The sequence below is a fragment of the Gnatocerus cornutus genome, chromosome 5 (assembly GCF_029298725.1).
Source record: "Gnatocerus cornutus isolate USDA-ARS CGAHR chromosome 5, icGnaCorn1.1, whole genome shotgun sequence".
NCBI lineage: Eukaryota > Metazoa > Arthropoda > Insecta > Coleoptera > Tenebrionidae > Gnatocerus > Gnatocerus cornutus.
Genome location: NC_142237.1, coordinates 6,732,275 through 6,757,067, shown reverse-complemented (window position 1 = coordinate 6,757,067; position 24,793 = coordinate 6,732,275). Strand labels below are relative to the sequence as shown.

Genomic DNA, 24,793 nt, shown 5'->3' with positions numbered 1-24,793 from the left:
TTGGTATTGTTAACAAGAGTTAGAAGCGACCATCGCCAATTTTTCAGTAGCCGCAATCCTGCAAACTACAGACAGGCAATATTTCCTGCTGGCCGTAAATTTGTCTTGTGCGCCATTCTCATCCATGCAAATGCCGTTTGTGTCGACACATTCCCTGCATTCGGATGCACGCGTGATTACCCAATAACCGTCCATTAAATGGCGCGAATAAACAAAAAAAGAGATGGTCGTCTCCGTGGCCTGCGTGTGACTGCATGTACACATCCATAGCGAAGGTGTTCCACCGCCTCTGCTTTGGATCGATTGTTGCGCGTTGGGTCCTCCGTCGTCTCTCGACTCCCCATCGCAGTGTGTTATGGTGCGCCGTCACCGTAACATCGCGTTTTACACTACGTCAAACTCGCGCCAGTTGTGATGCCGACCGGCTTCCTGCTGTTCCTGCTGGCCGCGTTCGCCGCCGCCTGCGACGCTCTTCTTCAACTCCCGGACACCTCCGGCATTGATGGCCAACTCACCGCCAATTTGGGGGTGGACCACTTCTTCTCCTTGTGGTTGGTGTTCAACAACGAGGATGTCAAGACGTCAGGTCGGTAATTGGCGCGTTGATTGGTAAAATTGGACCTTTTTTGGGGAAATTGTCTGCTTCCGGTGCAAATATTTAAATAATTGATTACGTATTATATTCAAATGCGGTTTCTTGACGAGATTGAGCGGATGACCTTGGAGGCGAAATTTCATTCACCGGCGACGGAAGGCTTTATTGCGGAATTAGCGCCCTAACCCGAACTCCCATTGTGCTGGGATAAAATTTAAAAAAAAATCAAATTTATAATAAAAAAAATATGTACGAAGTTGTACGGGTAACCAAACTTGGTTTGCCGCAAACTAACTGAAACTAGTTGAAGTTGGGTAGAAATAAAATGAAGTTTAATTTTTTAAGACCCAATTAGACTTGCGATTGTTTTCAATATTTATACAACACAGTTACATGTTTATTAATTAAGATATTTTCGATGACCGATCAGACACTTTTCCAAAAAAAAAAATTGAAAATTGTACGAGATTTTTCCAAAAATTGAGTCTGTCACTCTTTTTGACAATTTGATAATTCTTTTAAACTTTCTTATTACCTCCTCAGAAATTGGAATACGGCAGTCACATCAAATCTGTCGAGATGGACTTTAGATTCCGATTTCTTTTTTTTTTTCACCAACAGAAAACATTTAAATCTTCCAGTTTTCTTACCATGACGATGTTTCTCGGGTAATTTCCTTCAACAGGTCAAAGGTTTCGACGGCTAATGTGAGCGAGAGTGAAAGGTGAGGGTCTCCTCGTGACTTTTCGAGAAACATTCATGAAATTTCCCGTTCCAGTAAACTTACCATGTGTGTTTGAGTTGCCATCGAAGCAAAAATAATATAAAAATATAAAAGTGGCAAAATTAGTCCGAACATTTTTCCGACGAAATTTAGTCTCCCAACTTCCGTCAAGACCTAAATTGTTTTTTAATCAAAGACATGCAAATTTTTCCTTTTTTTTCAAAAAGAATCCCCAAATGGTTCCACCACATATTTCTCTTCATTTCTAACTTTTCTTTAATTTTCCCCTTTCCAACTTTTACCCCATCTTTCTGGTACATTAACCTGTCAGTATTTATTTCCGCACCCCTTAAATTCGAAATTCCGAAGAGCAAATCTTTCCGGCTCCAGAAGCTACGACGTATAAATCATTTCCATGTGCATGTTTAATATATTGTCGCAACTCAAGGGTTTCGGCCCGCAAATTTTATTTAAAATGCATACAAAAGTCAACAACCCCTCAACCTAGGATGGATGAGGTGAATTTAAAATTTAATTTCGCGTGTCAACACTTTACTATTCTGCAAGTATTATGAAAGGAGCAATTTTAAAAGTAATTCGTCCGCGTGCGGAAATTTACATGTGACACTTGAATTTTTCGAAAATAATGAACTTCTCTACAGACGCTGCATTGAACGAAGCAGCCTGTCGGAACAATCGTTTTATTGAAATATTCGTACTATTACTTCCAAGTTTAATCCTCTTAATGTCTTACCTGGATCCCTTTATCAACTTCTATGATTTAACCAGTAAATCAGTTCCATTTTCAAATCATCACGGAACGAAAACACAAATAATTGGAAGGAAAATTTGATAACGCGTTGGTTTCCTTTTAATCACTGATTGCCCCCCGATATAGATGAAAGGAAAACTTTTGGTCGCAATGCGTCTTATCTCCAAGAAGTGCATTTCTGTGTAAAGAAGTTAAGACCCATCTTCGCACCTCTTATAAACTTTGAATACTCTGCGAATAATAATTATCGCGAGGAAGTGAAGATTTTGAAAGCACACGCTCTTACAAACTTTTGTTGTTGGTTTTGTTCGTAAGTGAACCTAAAGTTACGACCAGAGGCGCTTTAATGTGATTTCTAATCTGATTAAGTTGAATAATCGCAAAAGGAATGCGTCACATTTTATTTAATAACAAGAACAATTGTTGTAATTACCACTTGTGGTGGTGTTAAAATGTGTGGTAGAACAATAATTTTCTTGTGGTACATTCCGTGTTTTACGTCCAATGAAAATTTTTAATTAAAGTACAGTTGTCTTTCCACACATTTACGAGCCACAGATTGTCTCTTTAGCGATTTTTAAGTTTTTCATTTAAGACTAGAAATAACCAAGTGTTGTGGGAATGAAGTTACAAAGTTGCTTTGTCACTATACCAGATAATTATTTCAGATATTCTGCGGTTGCTTTCTCTTGCGTGAGATGTATTTTGAGTGTTTTTATTCATATCATCATATCCTTTGACTTGTGTTTTCTTTGTAATTATCTTTACAGAGGATGCACAATATCTTGATTTATTCAAATTTGAGGACGTTGATATGTGTTAAAACTTTCCAGAATTCTGTATTTAAACAAGCCCTATGACTACAGAAAATTATGTACATAAATAAATAAGAGAAAATGCAAAAGGAATCTTCTCCTTTCATTAGAGTTCTTTATTTCTTTCTATTTTTTTTGAGGAATGAAAAATAACTTTCCATTAGATTCTCTTTAAAATCGTTAAAACTAAAGTTTTTCAAATTCCATTTGTTGGGTAATATGAAATCTGTTTATATTTGCAAAGGTTTCAACGTCAGCCTGGGTGTATTTATGTCTGTTACAAACAAATATTTTACTTCCATTTTGCATCAAATCATCAATGTCAGAGAGTTTACAAACATGACAAAGCGATAAACTTCATTTTCAAATGCGCGAAAAACTTTTTGGTGGTGAGTGTTCTCATTTGTGATCATTTATTTACATCGTGGTAAATGGAAAAATTCGCACTTTCATTTTCGTATCTTGGAAGTAAAAACCAGTGCAGTGTGGATTTTTTATAATTTTTATATTTTACAATTCCTCAAGATATTTTTTTTAGGATTTTAAATTATGAAACTACATATACAATTTTTTTAGAATACGAAATTTTAATGTGTCCGAAACGCAAAAATCTGTAAAATTTTCTAATTTGACCAGTTTTAAATAAATTATCCGTCTCTAAATTGTTTTTTTTTTTAAGTTAAAACTTCTGGAAATACAAGGTGTAATTTTACACAATTCATAAGTAAATTAGAAAAAAAAGAAACTTTCAAAATTGTACTGTCTAAATTACAGATTTTACAAAAAAATTTCAGTTTATTATTTTTATTATTTTCTTAATTTTCAGTTTCTCAACATTTCAGGTTTTTAGGATCTCCAAGCAATTTTTTCTAGTTTTCTAGATTTCTAGTTTTTACTAGCATAATCAGAAACTTTGAAATTTGAAATTTGAAAGTTCTGAGATTCTTAGATTCTGTGTAGATTCAAACAAACTGCTATATTCAAGTCAAATTGCTCCTGTTATTAGTGGAGCTTATTTTTTTTATTTTTGTTCAAAAAAAATTTACCGGAATATTTCTTATGCATTATAGGAAAAACGGCAGCAAAATGTTAATTTTCTTCTTCAGCCGAAAAGCTTGCACTGAAATTTGTCGTGAATACAATTTAGCGCTTCTATAAATATCGAAGACAGTTCTATTTGCCCCAATTATAGATGAGGATATTGCAGTCGAGAAAATACCTACAAATCGTACATCTTTTGGCTCTTTTTAAGACGAATTCCGTTCACGGTAAGAATTTTTAGAGCTGAGTAGTGTTTGCAGAAGCAATTCAATAAATTGTCTACCCAACAACAAGAATTTTAAATTGAAATGAAGTTTCTTCGACCTTTTAACTTCTGACATAAATTCACTTTTTCCAACTTATTTTTAACAGAATTACAAAGACCACACGTTTGTAAAAAAAACTTAACATTTTCCCATTTTTCTTTTTTTATCTGGTCTCCACCCTCCATAAAGACAAAAGATGGCTACTTAACTCTAATAAATTCGTATCGACATTCTCAGCCAACGTTTAACTACACTGTACTGTCAATAATTCACAGTCGAGCGACTTTAATACGAAATTTATCTCCTGTTATACTTCGCGAGGACCAAACTTACAATTGTTTCCGTACAATTCCAACTCCCTGAATGCTTGTTACATTTTCCGTTTCGCCGATAGCAACAATTCTCTTATTAAACGATGGGAATTAATCTGAGCCTTTCAATTTAAGACACTCCTAGTTTTCATATACAAACATTTTAAATGCAAATTCCCGGGACAAAGATCAAAGAAAGTTTGCAAAGTTGAAATTGCACCTTTAATTGCACGGGAAAAAATATCTTCGCAACGAACTACAATGTTGTTATCTAGCATCGGCAGAGATTCGAACAAATCTCAAAGTGTTCTTTTTCGATGAATTAATCAACAACTTCAACAAGAGTTTGAACGCTTCCACGAGCACAATCAATCATCTCATCTTGGTTCAGTCAGCCCGAAGAGCACCAGGAAGTTTTAATTTAATCCGTTAAGAGATCAGCTGTAAGTCATTGCTGTACATAGTCCTATCAAAGCCAGACACTGTCCTTTTCCACAATATTTATTACATTACGTAAGTACAACAAATATTGCACTCAAACCGCCGCGGATAAACAGCTCCACTGTTGGAACAAGAACAGATTAATTTAATTAAAAGGAGTCGTTGCGCAAGCTTTAACTTATAGCTACTCTGTGCGATGTTAATTAGTTGCGTTAATACCTGCTTTATCTACGTAATGAGGTAATATGCCTTAGGGCGACGTAAAAGGGCGGAAATTTTTGCTATTACGTCTAGCAGGAATTCGGTTGCAACAAGTGGAAATGTTTTCAATTAAGCGATGATTTTTACGAGGATCTTGATGCGCGCCGAGAGGAGTCAACGCACTGATCGAAATTCTTGGCTTTCTAGTTATTGAACAGTAATTACTATTATTGTTACGTCTATGTTGTACGCGGATTAACGGTTGTGTGGTCAACGGAGGTCGTGCAATTACCATATGGACATTCTAATAACTAAAAGAAACTTGCTCGGACACCGAAACAATGTGGTTTTATTTCAGCTAATATTATTTCTACCATAAACCGTGGACATTTGCTGCAATTTCGCTGAGAGAGCTTCATTTGTGCTTACGACACTATAAAAACGAAATTTGCTTTTATAACTAATTTATTTATAGCCACGATTAGACATCGAAGAACGGACGATCTTTCGAGCAGATTCGGAAATAAATCATAAATTAAAAATTCAGAACTCTGAAGATTTGTCATTAATCATAAAACTTCTTAAAAGCTCATTAAACTCAGTGGGCGTAATAAAGCAGGTTATTCAGGTTAAATAAAATCTACAGAGTTGGATAATAAATTCTGAAATTTTAAAACTATTTAATTACCTCCACCTGAATTCAACAGTCAGAAATTGCCAATATTGTTTTGTCTAGTTCCTACATGTACACTCCCGTTCAAAAGTATTTGCCCACTAACATTTTTTTAAGTAACTCCAAAATAATTTCTTTCTTCCGCTTTTGTTTGGCGTTTTTTGTTTTCATGTTTATATACTTCATTGATGCTAACAGCAATTTTTTTCTTTTTTTGATGTTTTAGAAAATATCATTTTTTTAATTTTTTTTATCTACTTTTAGAAATTTTGAAAAAGTTTTCGTTTCACATATTTTTACAATCTATCAGCCTATACATGTAAAAATGAAAGTGTTGATTGACGTTTACCGTTTTTTTAATATCGTGAAGGTGTTTGACAACAAAACTTCTTTCATTTGTGGTTGCGGAAGTTTATTGTTTTTCAAGTTTTTCTCAAAAAATTTGTGACGTTTTGTACAGAAATGGTGAAGAAAGTTAAGTTAGGTGTGGAAACGCGTGCAATGATTATCGCTTATCACAGAATCAGCAGAAATATCCGCGAAATCGCAAAAGAATTAATAATATTTTTAAGTGGGCAAATACTTTTGAGCGGTAGTGTACATTTTGATGCAATTTACAATTTACAAAGTTAATATTTAATTCTATGTTCGTACTACGCCTCTGGAGGGCAAGGAACTGAAAGCACTAGCTAAAAGCTAAATTTTCCTTTTAGATTCAATTTACTTCATGTAATTATGTCAATTTTGATGTCTTTTTAACATTTTATAATTTTTAATGACTTTGTTTTCTTGTAATGTTGATGTCATGTGGTTAAAAAAAATCTCATTAAGATCTGCAATTTTAGTAGTTTTAACGCTGCAACATGACATTTGAGAGGGTTATTATCTTTGTTGCGAAGTCTTCAAATATGCCAATTGTCTAGACAAATTAAAAAAAATCTATTTCGAAATGTATTAATTTTTTATTAATTTTTTTTTATTTTACTATTCTAATAACTATTTTTTGCATATTATATTCCACTTGTACTCCAATAAATTAAGAACGAATAAACTAATTTGCAATAAGATAAAAACAGGTAGGAACAGAAGAAAAATTATTTCAAAGTTAACATTTTTTATACCGAAAAAATAATTCTATTGAATTGCAAACAGTCGCGGCCAAATTATTGACATTTTTAAATATTTGCGTGTATGTAATCTGTGCATTAATGTCAATTTGACGTGCAAATTTCAATCAATTTTGTCAAAAGTGACAGTAATAATGAAGTACATAAAGGGTGCTTTACACTTTATAACAATCAAATGACTTTGACGACCAAAACAATTTGGTCGGAATCGCTGGCGGCATTTGCTGGAGAGACGTAAAATTCTTCCAGTACGGGAATTGTAAAACGCTTTTTGGCCACCAAACCATCTAAAACTGTGTTTAAAATGTTGATTGGACACATGTGACAAGTGTTTGACGACGTCACTTGCAATTTTCGAAACATTTAATAAATTTCGCCACCAATAAAAATGATTCTATTTTTTTTAAGAATTTTTAAGGTGTAAAACTCATCTTAAATAACGAAACAACTTGTGTAAATAATACTTTGGTGTATATCTTTGTTGTGGTAAAGGTTGCTTTCCTTTTAAATGCCCCTGAGCGGTGTAATCTGACTTTTTTGCCGCATTCTGCAGCTTTTCGGTACTGACAGCGTAAAAATATGCTTTACAATTCAAGAGGCCAAAAAAGGCATATTCAGGCAAAATCTTGATAAAAATAAATACAATAAAGACACGTTTAAAAAATGTCTCAGAGAACTTCTTTAGAAGAAAATTCCCTATAACGACTATTTGTAATACAAGTTAGAATACGGTTGACTGCAATAATGGTGGAAACTTTTTGATTTATTATTGGTTGTTGCGAACGTAAAAGTAAACACAGTATGGGAAATAAAATTATTTTATTTTGTTTAAACAAACAAAGTATTCATAAAACAGTGACATTTGAGACAAAATTAAACCAGTCGAATGGTAATTTGTTGTCTTGACCACTAAAAACTGCAGTCTTTACAACCCTATAAATGAATAAACCGGTCATTAATTTTGAACTACAGGGGTTAGTGTTGGATAATTAACGCCGCATTTCAGGGATTCCCCGGCTTCTTTGTAAACAACCCTAAAGCAAACCAAGACTTCGTCCTCGATTTACAAATTAAAACCACTGAAATAAAATATTCATATTTTTCCGGTAAAGGGACGATTTCCCCCACCCGATCGATATTTATGAAATATTCAACCCCATCCCCTCTGAAAATATTTAAGCTTGCCATTCGAAAATTAAGTTCCACGTTTATTTCCATTTTCCTTGTAACAAGATTCCGTATTTACTTCTCAAGCATCAGATAACACCAAACTTTATTTCTTTTCCAACCGGAAGCTAATTCTAATGTCGGTGAGAAAGCTTCTTCCGGAGAGTTTGTTGCTGTTTTCGTTAAAATAAGATACTAATGCTTGACGTCTTAATGAAGCCGACACTCGTACATGCGGAATTCTAATGTGGCTAAGACAAAAGTTAGGGCGGGTTCACACAAGCGGAAAATTGATTGGTTCTTTGGGTCAGTGGTCGAGGAGAGATAGTTGGGTTTTTAGTGCATCTCAGACTATAAAAGCCGGACTTTAAGTCTAGACATGTAATTGCCCGGAATTGGGGTGTTCTATTCGTGGATTTTTTTGAAATTTAACTAATGCGATTTTTCTGTAAGGAAATTCCGCATTTCCATCGGTTACTCTTTCGGAGCCATGAATCACATAAAAATTTATGAAACGTAGCGATATGAAACGTAAATAGTGGATCCGTGAGGAATTTCTGGAGTTGTATGTAATACACGATGTTCATTTTTAAATTCTGTCCTCGAGAGAATAAAATTCCTTAAAATACATGTCTCCTGCTTACTAGAACTTTAATTTCCTCGCTTGACTCGAAAAAAACTTTCGATAAGTGGAAATAAATCTACGCATGTTGTCCAAAGGTTCTAGCAGTTGGAAACGAATTCATAACGTCACGTCGTAAAACTGCCGTTCGGAACAACGAACTATTTGCTACTTTCAATTTAAATCGTATGAAGTTAAAATTGTTTGACGCTTTAACAAGTATGTACTTACATTTTACCTTGCATGATTGAATAAGCCTGTTAAGCTATAATTAATTTGTAAGTATAACTGGAAACCTATCATTGTTCAAAGGCATTTATTTGCTTTTAAAATGTTTTTCCATTATCAGAAGCGCGTTAATGATAGAACTTAAAGCAAAACAATAAAACAACAGAAGCTGTTAGAGAAGTTGAACAAAAAGTCATGTCCCACAGGACAAACTATTTTAAAATTGGAACAAAGCTTTTTAAATTATCGTGGTCCTAAATTCTTCCGAAAATGCGAAAATCGGCTCGTTGTTTATGATGGTTGCTTCATAAAGAAGTCGACGAATCCCAAGGGCACAAGGTTTAATTATTCCAACGTTACCCTCCTCTGAAATTAATAATTAATGATGAATTATCTCTCGCGCGTAATCAGGAAACGATTCCTCCGAGAGTGGTAAATTTTTTACTGTTTACATAAGATAAAATTTATTATTACGATCAAGAAGAAATCGGGCACATCCTCGAGGGAATCCAAAGGAATTAAGACGTGGCGCTGGCACAAGACAAAAAGAAAAAGGGTGCCGAGTCCGTGAGCATTTAGGACGACAGTACCGGTCAATACAAACTTTACGTTATCATTAAAAATGTCCGAACGGTAATTACTGCAACGAAAGCGGGTCATTACAAACTGACAATTTCGACTTTCCCGTTTCATGAAGGACATTTGCGATGCATCATCTTTATTTACGTTTCGAGTTCGCATGATGCGATCTTGCATGAATTTAAAAGAACTGGTAGTACGGGAAGTTCCGAGGAATTTTTGCGTAATTAGCGGTGAATCATTTATCGATGGTACTTTAGATTATGGGTGCCACGGAATTAGTCATGAAGCAAAAACTTGACTCGAATTCATGATAGATGATTGGGCCGAAATGTGGAAAACGGAATGATGACATCATTGGTGATTGAAACGTAAACAGAACCCTTCACTTTTTGTGTAAACAGAAAACTCGGTCAGATTATTTTGTTTTAATGAAAAAAAAATATTTCAAGATTTTTTCGAATTCATTTTCCGGTGCTGATCGCGAAATTCGCATTTCCGCCCTTCGCAGAATGATACTAACCAGTAGCAAACCGCATTATTTAATCCCTTCGCGCCGCCCCCACCCATTATTAAGTGGCGGCATTTTTTCCGCTGCAACACGGCGAGATTACCCGCAATCCGCTATGATAAATTCTCGCAATTTTTTCCAAGATTGTAATTACAAAACGTGGAGTTGCTCGCCGTCTGATCATCAATCACTCGAACACTTTTCAATTATGAGTCCCGTCTTCGTCTGCATTCCTCCAGTCCATTATAACAGGACCGGTCAGCAATTTTTTGCTTCGACAGAATTAGGGAAGAACAAAAAGGGCCAAAACGATGGTCATGCTGGATCAATTATGTCGTTGAACAAATGACAAGCTTTGCTGGAGTATTGTGGCGTTTTGTTCGTGGGTCGTGATTCTCTCTAGTCACGTCTCGGTCCGGGAATCCGTTTAATATGTGGCAAAAATTCCCGGAAAATTACCAGGATACGCGAAAATTCCAGTCGGCTGCGAAGAATTTCGCACAAATTTAAAATAACGACGATGAACGAGCGAAACATGAAACAATGCGTCGCGAAAATGCGGAACAAGGCGCACGAGGAAGAAAAATAAAACACCTCGACAATAGGCAGATGGTGAATGAAAAATGGGAAATATAGATTTGATCTCTTTATAACAGGAGATGTCAAATGTTCCAGTTACACTGGATTTGGTGCAAAGTCCGGGCGATAAACTCGCTTTATTCCTGCGATATAAAGGAGGTCACGAAAATACAGGAACAATTTAAAATTCAAAGAAATCCGAGATAAAGAGTAACGAAATTATATTTTACTACCATCCAAAAATGGCTTTTTTAGAAAACTTTCCGGACTGCATATCACATTCAAAGTATGTGTGTCTGTTATATTTTCTACATTAAAACGTGTGATTAATCTTCGCTGCCTGCCCTGGCCCGTATTACGCCCAAAATGAAATTGTGACATTCATAACTTCTCATCAATCATTTGCAGAGCCAGGTTCTGAAAATGTCCTTTTGTGTCCCTTCGTTTCGTGCATTTTTATAGACACGTCCCGAAAAATAATTGCTGCCGAAACATGATTAAACCGGAGCCCGGAGTGGTCCCCGAATATTTTCGTTATTTTACGACCGATTCAGGCGATATTGTATCTCAATATCCAAGGGACGAAAAAGAATTATCAGGTCAATGCGTCTTTTACAATGGCTTTTTTCATTGCCGTCTCAGAAATGTTAACATCGTTTGAAAGAACAGAAAATTAAAGTCGAGGCCCTCCCCTTTGCAATTTGATCGACCTCAAAGTCGGGATATTATTTCCACTTGTTGTCCGAGGCTTGTCAAATATATCTTGTCGCCGTTATCACGTCGTCACAACTGAAAACATCGGCAATTTTTCGCGACCGGAATTTCCAAACGAAATTAACTTTAGTACATCTACGTTCAGGAAAATGGAAAATCTGACAATAAACGGTGTCAGTTAGGATCAGCGCGTTAGCCATCTTTTGTTAAATTGTGGAAATGGATCTCTGGAATGTTTTAATTACGTCAGTTGGTTTCACGAGCGAGGGCGAATTTGTTTTCTAGAATGACGCGTATTTATATGAAGTTCTGTACGGTTTTCGATTGCTTTTCCACATGTTGGAGTAATTAATTTTATTAACGCATTAAGTGTGCAAATGGGATTACTTACTCACGCGGGGATAATTCGGGAATATTACATTCACTGACAATGGGCTGGAAACTTGCGGGACATCAATCTAGGGCTAAAAAATTTACAGCGTGCTGTATTGTAATAAAACCACAAGAAAAACATGTTATCGTAACCGACGACCCTAAATTCAGGCCCGGCTTCCGACAGAAATCAAATCGGTCAAATATTTTCCATTTTACAATTATTTCGTTTTGACCAGTGAATCATCCAATTCTTTGTCCATAACAATATTTACGATACAAATTGTATTGCGGCATTCCCGCATACGCGCAAAATTCGTGTTATTTCAGCGGGCAACGTTTTATATTTTCAAATGTTCCAATTAGTCGCGAATTGATGTTCAAACGTCGAAGCGATGCCTCTTGTCTCGTTGAAAAATCATCGGAAGCTCGTCGAGCTCTGCAGCAGAATGCTTCAAGCACCATCGTCTGCGTAATAAAAGCACGAGGGTGCCTTCGACCATTCGACTTCCTATTATATCGCGGCTCTTCCAAACGCGAAAGATTCCGCTCAGGTATTAGCCACGTTAGCACGTTCGCGATGGACTAGTGCAGAATCTTAATTGCCACTTTTAATTGAAACTACTAAGATGTTCGTACGTGAGGAACGCTTCACTTCCGACGGGGACGCCACTTAATGCAGTTAGCTGATTAAGTTGAAGCTTTCTTCAACTCGATTTCCAGATTCCGGCTCTGACGAAATCTGGAAAGAACGAGCTTTCGGTGTCAACGGACACGGCGGTGACGTCAACAAAGATTCCAGGACAGTTCACTCAATTTCACGGCAATCGCTCGGATTTTTATAGACTGGAGGCGGCGGCTGACCGATTTTCCAACTGACCCCGTGGAAAAAACCAAACTGAAGCCGATAAACGTCCCAATACGACGATTTTTCATTTAACTTCCAACATTTACACGCCGCTTTATCATTGTTCGCCTCGTGTTAGTGGGTGTCAAGTTTGTCGGTTTCGGGAAAATCGATGCATGGGTGAAAAAAAAAGCAGCATTATACATGAGGAGTTGAAAGGGAAGTTTGGATTCGCTCTTGTGTTTTAAAGCCCCACAAATATTTCACGACTTGGGAAGTCTTGTTTTAGTTCCGCGACAGGTCTGGACTTGCACGACTAATGGAAACTAAAGTTTGAACACAGTGGACGTGTGGTCGAGGCGAAATCAAATCTCAGCCGAACTTCGTGCTGCTATAATTTGTTTAGACAATTTTAGGGTAATGTGGCTGTCGTCAATGACTCTGAATTGAAAATGTAGGAGGTGAAGCTATAAACTGTTTTATTTGCAGGTGAACCATTCACGATACTCGCACCCCAGAACTCCGCAACTAAACGCGCAGAGACGCTTCTGCAGCAGCCCGAGCTCGTAAAGAAGCTACTTTTGGACCATGTGGTGCTCGGTTCCCGCATCGACCTGACAAATGTAACTGACGACACCTCGTTTAAAACTCTCGGAGGGCGAACAGTTCACGTTCGACACATAAAAGACCAACTAAAAGCCAACGATGCCAACATCATCGAGCGGAAAGTGACTGTTCCCAACGGTTTGTTGGTGGTCTTAGACAACTACCTCTTCCCCGAGGAACAAGCGAAAAAAAACGGCACCACTCAGGGAAAACTCGTTGACATCGCGACACTCTCCAATACCGAAAATGCAAAAAACCAATCCAACACCACCTTCGTAGAGAATGTAATGGAAGTGCTCTCTTTCCTCAAGAGCGGCGTCCGGGTTTTTCAACATTTTCTGTCTAGATCCAACGTGTCGAAACTACTCGAAGATGGTTCGTGGTGTGGTTTGTTATTGACGTGATTGTTAGAATGTCGGTTCCAGGGGAGGAGTACACAGTGTTCGTCCCGACAGATCACGCGTTCCAGAGATGGCATCCGATCGATTGGGGATTTTACCCGTTCAGCGTACCGGAGTTTACGGAGAGCATCATCATCAACCACTTCGTAAAGGGGAGGCTCAAACAAGACACTATCAAGGATGGGCAGGTCGTCAAGACATTGGGCGGACGCGAGATACTCTTTAAGAAGACTCGTAGGTATTTCCCGATTGAGGACTTGCATGCAACAACTCCTCCCACAGAGCTAATTAACCGGCTTAACTTATGACTTCTTGTTTTTCTCTTTTTTAATCAATTCTAATCAACACCAGACACACGCCGAGACTTCGGCCAAACTTCTAACTTTTTCTGAACGACGCAACGAGCTCGTAATTTTAAATTTCAGAACCCATTTTTTTTGTAACAGTCCTGCGTTCGGAGGCAATCGACCTGATTTGCAACTAGTACCGGCGATTTATCAAGCTAATGCTGCAGTCGCAAGCTTAATTTATGTTTGAAGTCTTCTGTTTGCGCCGACACGGACACATTACAGTTCCCGATGCGCGCTAAAATGTAAAGAGTCGATTAACCCAAGTTCAACAAATACAGGAAATACATATAATCGGTGTTAACGATATCAGAAGTTTTTATTCTTATCTTGCCTGTCGAGAAACATTCCTTTTTATACATTTGCTGCTCCTGCTATGTTGATAATGTCAACAATTGATATGATCGACATCCGCGACATACAAGAGAATGATTCAAATTTTGTATTCTCTTATCAAAAGTATTCTTCTCCGAAATGCATTCTTATATAGACATCATGCAAAGCTTGTGACTATTGTTATTTTTACAGCCACCATGAACTTTCGCAAAACTCTCCTGTTAGTGTTTAATAAAATGGTAATTCCTTTGAACTTCACGTTTCAAATAAAACGTAAACTCTCTTTAATTAGAATTCTTCCGTGCGAGTACCATCGGCACGAATTTCAAATTTTCTTAATTCCGCTCCGAGTGCTTGATGACTTCTCCTTAATGTGCGGTTAGCATTCACACTCACAATTGTTAAAATGCATGCAAGTGCCCAACTTCTCTCCTCCGCCAGCTTTAACGACCTTTCTTTTCCAGCAAATCTCTCCGTGAATGGTGCTATGGTGGTGAAAGGTGACACTCCGGTGTCTAGAGGTAATATAATGTTCATTGGAGAGGTTCTCTTCGTCAGTGAGTCGGTGGTGTCCAAATTACACCAACAGCATCGTGACAAGGAAACTCCACCACTGCTTGCATTTCCATGGTTCGGAGCGCAGTTCCTCTCGCACGCCTTCCTAGCGTTGGAAAGAGACAAACGGTTTACCCACATCACCAGGTTTTTGAATTTGGCGGATTTAGCGCCGCATGTCTCAGGAACAGGATACACGTTCTTCGTACCAACTGATACAGCGTTTGAAGAACTCGGGTTGGATAAAATGCCCGACAATTATCTATCGACAGGAGACGGACTTCAAATACTCCTAAACCACTTTGTTAAGGGACGGTTGTACGACAAGGATCTGAAGGACGAGACCGAGTTAACGACTTTGGGGAATAAAACTATCACCATCAAACGGACCAAAGGTGCGCGTATGATGAGGTTTTCTAATTCTAATTCCGTTTTTTAGATAAAGTTAAAGTAAACGACGGCACCATCGTCGAAAGCGAGGTTTTTGTCTACAATCTTGGGACGATGTTTTACATCGATAAAGTCCTCTTCACCAGCGTCAGCAATCTGCCTCCTACGAGTACCGAACCGGTGAAACCAACAACTGTCGCCAGTTTCACGACGGCGGCGGAAATCGAGCCGGTTCCAGATGAAATAGCTGAAGGAGAAGGTTCTTTACCCGACGTGCTCTTCGCTGATGGTGCAGCGACTACCGACGAGACGCCGGCAACTGTTAAACCGACTACTCAGAACGCAACAATTAAATGAATCCATCTTGTTCCTAGTTGAATAAATCTTAAGGGAAAAGACAGATAATCGGTGTGCTGCGATTTTTTCAAATGATGTGATTGTTTTATTAGATTTTTTATAGTAGTTAGCTCTCTTTTTAACATTACTTTCTTCAAGACTATATAGACATGGAACTTTTCGTTTTTTGGGTTCTAGATAGACGATGTACAATACTGTGTGTATATAGTCAAAATATTTATGTATTTTAGACGGCATACAGGGTGTTTGGAAGACGCTGCCGCGTCCTGACAAGACACTCTGTATAATCTAGAACAAAAACTGACTGATGAATGTTAGAAGAGACAATTTGCAAATATTTTGCGAGTTGATTTATATTTCTATAAAATTAATATTTAAAAAAGACATCTGTTTACTTAGTAAATAGAGTTATATGTTGTGTATTTAGAAGCTTTATATTTGGGAAAAACTAAAATTAAATACATGTTTAGTGATAGTAAAAACATTCCATGTAAGTGTAATGTTTATTCATTTGTATAAATAAAAGTCAATTGTTATTTTAATACAACAAGTCCTTAGAAAATCATTTATTTTTCAAAAAGCAATAAGTTATCAACATCACAGTTTACCCATCATTGGATCTGATGCCCCACAGTATCCTCCAATGGGTTTTTATGGTCTGACATATTTGGCCTTGATTCATATGTACAAATAGTGACCCCATGATGATGAGCCTCACTGTATTCCCCCCTAAGTCCTATATAATAAATGCGGGTGTTGTCCGCCCCAAAATTCCCCGGAAAATGTAACGTTAAATGATGGACACTATTGAAAGTCACAATTCTATCAAAATTAAATTAGTGATCTTCCATTGCCTATTAAAAAAATAACTTACTTAGTTGCATACTCTAGCGTTCCTTGGTTGTCAATATGTAACTGAAACTCCTGATCCGCCGCCGCCTCAATATCATCAAAAGTCATCGAAGGCCGATTCTTAAACCTTTATCACCATCAATAAGGAAAACAATAAACATAACCTCACTTACAGTCTCATTTTCGCTGGGTGAGTGTCCGAGTCCTCTCCGATTATTATTAGCCCTTTCAGTTTAACATTTCCAGTGAACGGAATATTGAATAAAAGTTCCTCGTCGGCGTCCGACTCCACATACTAAAAACTGTGTTTTCATTTTCTTTCACAACATAACCTCACTTACTGTTTCGAAGTTCAAGCGGTCCTCCCAAGGTTTGAAAATTGTCTTCCCGGAGCCCTCAACGGATTCATTGAGACATTCAAGATTATGTTTGTTGATTTTGGTGTAAAGACTGTATTCAACCCCCATCTCGGGGCTGTCGCGATGTTGGTGGTCGCCCTCGCAGCATCTTCCATGCGGCGCCATTTTTGCTGAAGACAGGTCACGTGACCCATGCAAGGGTGATTTGCAAAGCTCGGTATGTATTATGTGTTGCCTAACATCACGAAATGGAAAATTGAGCTTTTTGCGTTTATCATGATTTGGGTTTATTTACAAGATATAAAATAATATTAGAGGGGTTGTAACGAAAAAATATGCGTAATAATGGTGAGATCAAAACAGAAATACGATGAAATATACGTGTCTTACTAAAATTTCTTCTTTTCCAATTCTCAGATGTCCCAAAATTGGTGAATTCACCAATGTTGAATGTATTGATTTATCAAAAAATTACATTATACTGATAAAAGCTCTGGAATACTACTAATTGTACAGTTATGGTCAAAATTAACTGCAACAAGAGGGTACTTTTTCAAAAATTTAGTTGTGTAATTCGGGATGTCAAACTTGAACTAATAAGTAGGCATAATAATTATTTATTATTGTGGGTTTAACAATAACCATAATTAAATGAAAATATTGACAATGGTTTTTTTCGGGAAGCTTAAATAAAACTAAAACAAACGTGTCTTGGGAATTTTAGTTTGACGGTGGCATAGTTTGGCTTTTTATTTTATTTTACTTAGTTTTTTTACTTATTTTTGTATCGGTGCTTTTAACTAATTAATTGCCTACTTAATAGTGTTGGTAGATATGATACGTAGTTCAATAATTAAAGTTAAAAAAGGTTAAAGAAAAAATAATTTTTCAGGACAGGCAAAAACGTTCAAGATCAGTTTTATAATCATCGCTGCACAACTTTTGAACTATTATTACAATAATGTGCTTCTATGATATAACCTTTAATTTTTAAAATGATATTTAAAAGACAATGAAACTGTCTATTATTTTATTTAAATAAAATCATATTCAGCTGATTTTTTCTGAGTATTATAGTGGCGGCCAAAAGTAACTGGTACAAGTCTTGGTCGCTATTTTTTCAAAAATTTAGTTGTGTAAATCTGGATGTCAATCATTATCGAAATAGGCATAATGATTATTTGGGTAGGCTTGCTATGACATTACTAAAACAAATGAATAAAATTGACAATGTTTTCTTCTAGAAGCTGAAATTTCATGTTTCTTCTAGAAGCTGAAATTTCATGTGTCTTATTAGATCCTACTGTGGCGATGACACGTGATTTTCTTTTACTTTAGAATGTACAAGGTGTTTATAAATGTTTCTAGTATCAAAGGTGGCCTGAAATGTCAAATAAATTTGCCGCTTATTACAAATGTGGGTATAGGTTTTTGAACTAACATTTGTAGTTAACCTCAATCGTAGAACAAAGTTAATTTTGAAAAAAAAAAACGTTCAATTTGTGGTTTGGAGCCTGAAATTCTAGAACTTTGTGACAAACTAAGCCGTAACAAGTTATTGACGTAAATGACATTTTTAAATAATTTTGAACATACAGCCGCGGACAAAAAATGTCATCTAATTGTCGCATGGTGTAAAACCCCACTTAGAATTTGTAACCTTACTTTTTTGCATTGGCAATTCGAGTTATAATTTTTTAATTTCAAAATTTTTGGTATTTTCAATATTGTAAGGACCTGACTGTTCGTTTTAAATACTTCAGTCATGATAATTCTTAATTGTCAACTTGTCAATACTTTAATGTTTTAAACGTCAGTAATGACAATGACAGTAATGCACAGACTACACTCAAATTTTTGAAACGTCAGAAAAATGACGTCTAAGATTTTGTGTCCACGGCTGTAGTTATATTTTTTATGAAAACAAAGCGGCAAAATTGTGCATGACAGGAATTCCAGAGTCCCCCTTGATGCTAGAAACATTTATAAACACTTTGTACAAGAACCCTTTAAGTATTGCCTACTTAATATTAGTAGTTCCGATGACTTCTTATTAGCCCGTTCTACAATATCAAAAAAGTGGACCAGTTACTACTAAAGTTTGCAGAGTTGATTAGATTTTTATTTTAATGGGACCATTAGCTTAAAAACGCAAAAAATTCATCCTACGAGGGTTTGCACCGTCGATAAATTAGTTTTTTATCCGTTTTAAAATGACAAAAAATCTTATTCTCGCTGTGCCTACCTAGTTCTTCGTGGAACAGTAAAGCAAAAAGCTTTCGGCCTTTTTTTGGAGTACAGGTATAATTTTAAATTATGTTTTTTATTTTTTATTTTTAAGGATTTCTTGTCATCTGTTTATGTAGCTAATTTGTTGTTTTATTAAATAATAATTATTATAATCACACCAGCCTCGGCTTCGCGATATGCGGATAGGCGCTCCTTTCTGGGTTTGTGCGCCAACCTGCCGTAGCAGGTGGAGCCCAAAGCAAATTTATCTTCCGATTTGTAAGAAAATACATCGAAGGGGATGCGCCTCTCGTTCTCATTTTAATGTGGTAACTGTATTTCCACATATGCAGTCCGAAATAATTAGCATTCCCCTCATCGGACCGTTCTTAATTGCCGGGTCATTGAACTAAATAAGTCTTAGGGGGTGTTTTTTCCACCCCAACCCTTGTATGTCGCAGGCATAGCAATTCGCGCAGATATCATCTGAGTTACGTCACATACATCGGCGCACCCCCGTCTACGCGTCGCGACGTCAGTTTTACTTCGGCGCAGTCCATTCAATCCGCATCGTGTCCTAAATCATTATTTGTTATTAACAAAATAAATATAATAAAATGACCAGTGTACAGCCAAAGAATACGGTAGAAAAAGAATTTAGAATCAGACGGTGAGTATTACGTTCATGTTTTTTGAGTATTTTTCTGTTTTACGCCGTTTCTGAAAAGACACAATTGTCCAGCTTTCTCTTATCACGGAATAATCGATATAGCGAGCTGTTATTATCAAACGCTGCTTGTCTAAACGCAAATAATAGATAATAGTGTTATTAAAGTGACGACGATTTCGATTCGGAAGAAAATGGGGAATTTGTTGATTACATGGTAGAAATAATTGTGGGTGGTGTTGTTGTTTTAATTGCTTCAAACCAACGGTTTTTATGATTCTTTGTTCATGTAGTGGGTGAAAAGAGTTTAGTTTTTTGATTTTTGATGCCAGTGCTGATGTATTCTTGCGGGGATGAATTCGCCTTCTTGAGCGCCGTGTTTTCATTTTATCGATTCGGTGTGAGTCATATAGTTGCCAAGGGGTAAAAATTATATTGCTTATACAAAACCCAAATAATTATTGCCACCGTAGCAAATGGGTTGAATTTCAAGATTTAATATTCAGGAAGGGGGTGGAATAATTAAGTGCTCCCCATTTTAATTCATGGCAAAAGAGTGAACAAAAAAACGAGGTAAAGAATATTTTTATTGAATTCCAGAGATTAATAATCTTTAAAAGCAAACAATAAATATTTATTCAGCACTTTACACGAAATAAACTGTAACACACCTGTAGTTTTTTGCTGATTGTCAAAGAACGGGGATTGTAGTTAAGTACTTAAAGTTAGAGCCGATATTAACATAAAAGTCGTAAAGTAGTCTCTAAAAACAACTCAGGTGTTTCAATTTTTATAGCTCTTTCAAAGCAATTTAAATAAGTACCCCAATAGCCAAATGCAATAAGTGTAAACCCTCTCATGTATGGCTTTGATGACTCAAGTGATAAAACAGTAACGCGGTGCTTTATCGATTTCACATTTTCGTTTTGCTAACGAAGCTTTATTTTTCCAGCGTGGAGGACGTCCCCCCATCTTGGGAGGAGTCCTCTGCATAGCAATCGAAGCGTTCCGATTCCGAAATGGAAACGGAACCCAACATCCTCCCTCTTCGTCACGGATGCGACGATCTCTGGACTTGGAACCGCCACGAACGCAGCCCCGAAGTGCGTCTCTACGGCAACAACTTCCGAATAGCCCACTTCCACCCAAATTGGAGCAGCGGTACTGCTGGAGTACGCGGTACTCGAGTCCTCAACAATGGTCGCTACTTCTGGGAGTTGCACTTATCACGACGTATCTTCGGCACCAGTATGATGTTCGGAATAGGCACCAAGAAGGCGCGGCTACATGCCGACTCTTTCACTAATCTTTTAGGGGAAAACAACCATGGATGGGGGTTGTCGCATAAAGGGCTTCTATGGCACGGTGGGCGCTGGACTCATTACACCAAACCATTTCGGGAGAATGTTGCGACGAAGATCGGGATTCTCTTTGATGGAATTGCGGGAACTCTGAGTTATTACAAAGATGATAAGTACCTGGGGGTGGCGTTCAGAGGGTTGAATGAGGTGAAGGAACCTCTGTATCCCATTATTTGCTCCACTGCTGCGAAGACTGAGATGTACTTGGACTCCATGAAAAGAGATTTTGTAAATCTGCAGGATCGCTGCAGGGCTGTCATTGTTAAAAGGATCAGGAATAAACAAGATTTGGAAAAGTTGTTCGTCCCAACTAAAATTAGGAGTTATCTGGCTGAAGCGATCGTGGACACTGTAGAACCATTCAAACCTGTCAACCAGAATAATATTTCGAATAATGTTGGTAATATGTAGTCATTTCCATTTTATTCAACCTGCCGTGTATATGTAAATTTTATGGTACTGCGAACGTGTCTGTCTTTCGGTACTATCTGTAGATATTTTTTTCAACCCGTGGATTTGTCCATGTGCCATTTAACAATGTAAATATTCAATGTAAGTGGGACGAAGAAGCCAGTGGTGAATGTTACCTAGAATCTAGTAATAGAATGTAAGATTTCATCTAAGAGAAAGAAAATCTTTTTCAGAAAAATTCAATTTTTTATACTCATGACACGAATTTTCTTAAACATTAGAAATAGAATAAAGAAACGACTTGTGATTTCTAGTCTAGGGATAAGTTCTGACGTGCAGTTTTTAGTTGTTCAACTCCAACAACCAAAAGTTCTCATTATAGCCGCGTGAACGACCAAAAAGAGTTGCACGCCATTGCTTGCTCGTTTTTACTGATTTTTTGTTGTTGTTTTCGTGTGTTGACATTGTTATTGTACTTAATTTATCAAGTTGCACAAAAAGTGTGTACCTACATTTGGCCAGTTTGTGCAATAGAGTTGTAAATAAATAAAATTATGTTTAAATTATTTCATTAGGAATGTAAGATTGTATCGAACGGAAAAAAATTGATGTTTTAGGGCGATTGAATACATTATTTTTTAAGTTGAGCGTTTCATTTCGCTGATACCGAAGACAGTAGCAGCTTCAGCCTTGCAAAAAAACCTTTTCCTCTTTAGATTTCGCAAACTATTAAACAATCATGAACAAAAAATGGTATCCAATACCCAAAAAAACGATTTAAATTGGGAAATCACGTCTCTGTCCAAAAACAATTAAAAAGACAACAAAGACCAATAAAACAAGTCCTTTTTAACATTTTGTTTATTACTTTTTTAATAAACATACAACGCTACAGTAAAAATTTACGGATTAGAATTACTTTCTTTCGCAGTCTGTAAAGCTTGAGTGATGTACAACTTCGCCAAAGACTGCGAGCACAACTGAGAAATCGCTTGACTGTAAGTGTTAATTTGTCCAGCAATAATCATTGGGTTCAACCTTGGAGGAACAGGATGAGGTCTAAACAATTTATTAATGTCTTCCTCTGGTAGTGCCGGCTCATCTTTGGCAGCCCTAGCCGCATTCTCTTGTGCCCTTTTCTGCAAATAACGGTGCTTGTCTTGTTGTTGTCGGCTAACCAACTGCTGGTATCTGTTGAATTTGATGGCTTCTTGGTTGAGTTCATCTACTCTGTCCATCAGACAACGCAGTTGTCCTTCTAATACTGAAGCGGTTCCCAGATCTAAGAACTTGGAGCCTTCTTCTTCAGGCACCATTTCCGCCAATTCAGACATCATAATGTTAGTTAGAGGCGAATTTTTGATCACAAATGGGACTTCAGTGAACAGGTTCTCATAACCAACTTTCAACTTAAGTAGGGCTTCGGGGGTGAACTCGCCCTCTTTATACATGTCAATTGCTTGAGGGGTCAACCGGTAGGCTTTCAAAGTAAGGAAACCGCGCGATGATTTTTGAGTGTCATAGATCACAACAACTGACTCTTCAATGGATGTCTGGTAATGGAATTGAGACTCTAGAAGTGGTAAACTTAAGAAGTTTCCAACATCGGCACTCTGGTACCATCCCACATGGAAATGATCAACGTTAACGCGCCGAAGACGCCGCATCATGGCCAATTGGTACTCATCTTCGTCCATTGTCTCGTCATTTTGTTTCGGAAATGGGAAACAGTTGGTTATTTCGAGACGGTTTTCGACGACCAAACCCAAGAGAGCCCCTTGGGCAATGTCCATGTTCGTTGTCGATTCTTCATGGCAGTGTTTAACGATTTTCATGACAGCCTGAAAGAGGTTATGTGACCGTATGTTGACTATTTTAATATCATATGAGGAAAAACGGAATAATTTCGGGAAGACGGGGTCAAAAGAAATGTAATGAGGGCTTACCAAGCCGTCGGCTTGCACATACGCAATTGTAGAGTCATTTTCGGGTATCCGCCGCGAAGCACCACCACGAGAAGCCATTTTCATAGAGAAACGTCAGTTTGTTAAAACGTCAAATGTCACATTTCTGTCAACTTTCTGATTGGTCAGCGATGGGGACTTTTCATACCAACCACACGGGGAATATCACCAACATACTTCTATTTTAATTAAATTAAGGTCGGTGATGTAATTACCAATTTAATCCAACTACCTTGCATGTCCGCAACGTTATCCGGTTTTGTTAAGCCAGTTAATAATGGTGAGAGATTTTTACGGATTTAAAAATGTGGAAATTGGTTATCTAGTCGGCTAGTAAAAAGTCCCCAACTTGGCGATCTGTCACTGGAAAACAACCAGCTGACAAAAATCATTAGCAGGCAAAATAAATGGCTCGTTTAAAGAACTTTCCATGTTTTTGGTATTTATTAGTGTTCGCATGTTTGTGTGTGTTAGAATCCCATGTTAGTGTGTCAGCTGAAGATATTCTTCCATCAAAACTAAGTCAAAATGTAGGTGCTCCAACATTAAAATTCCTTTATTGGTAAGCAGTCGAGCCCCAATTAAATTGATCTAATTAACATTCTTTTAGTTACTCATGTGGATACCGTAAAACTTTCGACCAATATGTACAAATTATCCAACAGAAGTATCCCTACATTGTGATTGATGGCCAAAATTATGATCCTCCAGGCTTCAACATGTATTTAGCAAGATTAATTGTAAGAGTTTACAAATTGCGTCATAAAGTATTAACTTTGCATTCGTAGGGGATTGTGAAAATGCTCGTCATTGTTTGCATTCTGGGGGCTGTCAACATTTTTGAATACATCAACCAACCTCAGCCATCCTGGTGGATTTGGTGCACAGAGAACAAATTGTATGCATGTATGATGCTGTTCTTTGTTTGCAACATTATAGAAGGGCAGCTGATCCAGTCTGGGGCATTTGAAATTTCACTCAATGATGTTCCTGTTTGGTCTAAATTAGAAACAGGGCGGATACCGCAGCCTGCGGAACTTTTCCAAATTATAGAAAATCACATGCAATTTACTGATAGTAAAATCGAGTTAAAGAACGGTTTTGCCAAGTAATTTTTTTCTTGTTATTTTTTGCTGTTCTGATGGTACATTTCATTGTGTGTTATGTTACTGAAAGTGTCTTATATTGGTTGAAATTTTGTAGTACATCGCGTTCATTCATCTTCATCACACCAAATTTCAGGAAGATTTGTATGTATGATTTATAGACTATTATTATCTTTGTGATAAGTAAAAATTGTAAATATAAAACACTGTTTTTCTGATCCTTAAAAGTCTTAATTTACCCTAAATGCCGATTACCTTTCTTTGTGT

At 37.1% G+C, this 24,793-nt stretch overlaps 5 protein-coding genes across 8 annotated transcripts; 3 read left to right on the top strand and 2 right to left on the bottom strand.

Annotated features, from left to right (window-relative positions):
- Positions 1-318: 318 nt before the first annotated feature.
- On the top strand, positions 319-16,127 carry LOC148173996 (periostin). The gene is made up of 5 exons (XM_088037674.1): positions 319-586; positions 13,075-13,566; positions 13,617-13,826; positions 14,740-15,225; positions 15,270-16,127. Exons 1-5 carry the CDS (start codon positions 415-417, stop codon positions 15,575-15,577), a joined length of 1,668 nt encoding a protein of 555 aa, XP_087893800.1. The 5' UTR covers positions 319-414; the 3' UTR covers positions 15,578-16,127.
- Positions 16,067-16,953, bottom strand: LOC148173995 (PITH domain-containing protein GA19395). The gene is made up of 4 exons (XM_088037684.1): positions 16,771-16,953; positions 16,603-16,724; positions 16,452-16,556; positions 16,067-16,399 (listed from the first exon to the last, which is right to left on the bottom strand). Exons 1-4 carry the CDS (start codon positions 16,951-16,953, stop codon positions 16,189-16,191), a joined length of 621 nt encoding a protein of 206 aa, XP_087893810.1. The 3' UTR covers positions 16,067-16,188.
- Positions 16,954-16,990: 37 nt separating this feature from the next.
- Positions 16,991-22,098, top strand: SP555 (SPRY domain-containing SOCS box protein SP555). 4 transcript variants are annotated; one of them, XM_088037682.1, is made up of 3 exons: positions 19,921-20,107; positions 20,158-20,257; positions 20,637-22,098. In XM_088037682.1, the coding sequence occupies exon 3, from the start codon at positions 20,704-20,706 to the stop codon at positions 21,454-21,456; it is 753 nt and encodes a 250-aa protein (XP_087893808.1). In that variant the 5' UTR covers positions 19,921-20,107; positions 20,158-20,257; positions 20,637-20,703; the 3' UTR covers positions 21,457-22,098. The 4 variants fall into 4 exon arrangements, with proteins under 4 accessions (XP_087893807.1, XP_087893805.1, XP_087893809.1 ...); XM_088037681.1 differs by lacking the exons at positions 19,921-20,107; positions 20,158-20,257 and adding an exon at positions 16,991-17,005; XM_088037679.1 differs by lacking the exons at positions 19,921-20,107; positions 20,158-20,257 and adding an exon at positions 19,525-19,687.
- A 204-nt stretch (positions 22,099-22,302) lies between these two features.
- On the bottom strand, positions 22,303-23,535 carry eIF3h (eukaryotic translation initiation factor 3 subunit h). The gene is made up of 2 exons (XM_088037678.1): positions 23,403-23,535; positions 22,303-23,297 (listed from the first exon to the last, which is right to left on the bottom strand). The coding sequence occupies exons 1-2, from the start codon at positions 23,484-23,486 to the stop codon at positions 22,359-22,361; spliced, it is 1,023 nt and encodes a 340-aa protein (XP_087893804.1). The 5' UTR covers positions 23,487-23,535; the 3' UTR covers positions 22,303-22,358.
- Positions 23,536-23,545: 10 nt separating this feature from the next.
- Positions 23,546-24,730, top strand: SelT (selenoprotein T). The gene is made up of 3 exons (XM_088037685.1): positions 23,546-23,982; positions 24,031-24,160; positions 24,209-24,730. The coding sequence occupies exons 1-3, from the start codon at positions 23,828-23,830 to the stop codon at positions 24,530-24,532; spliced, it is 609 nt and encodes a 202-aa protein (XP_087893811.1). The 5' UTR covers positions 23,546-23,827; the 3' UTR covers positions 24,533-24,730.
- Positions 24,731-24,793: the final 63 nt, after the last annotated feature.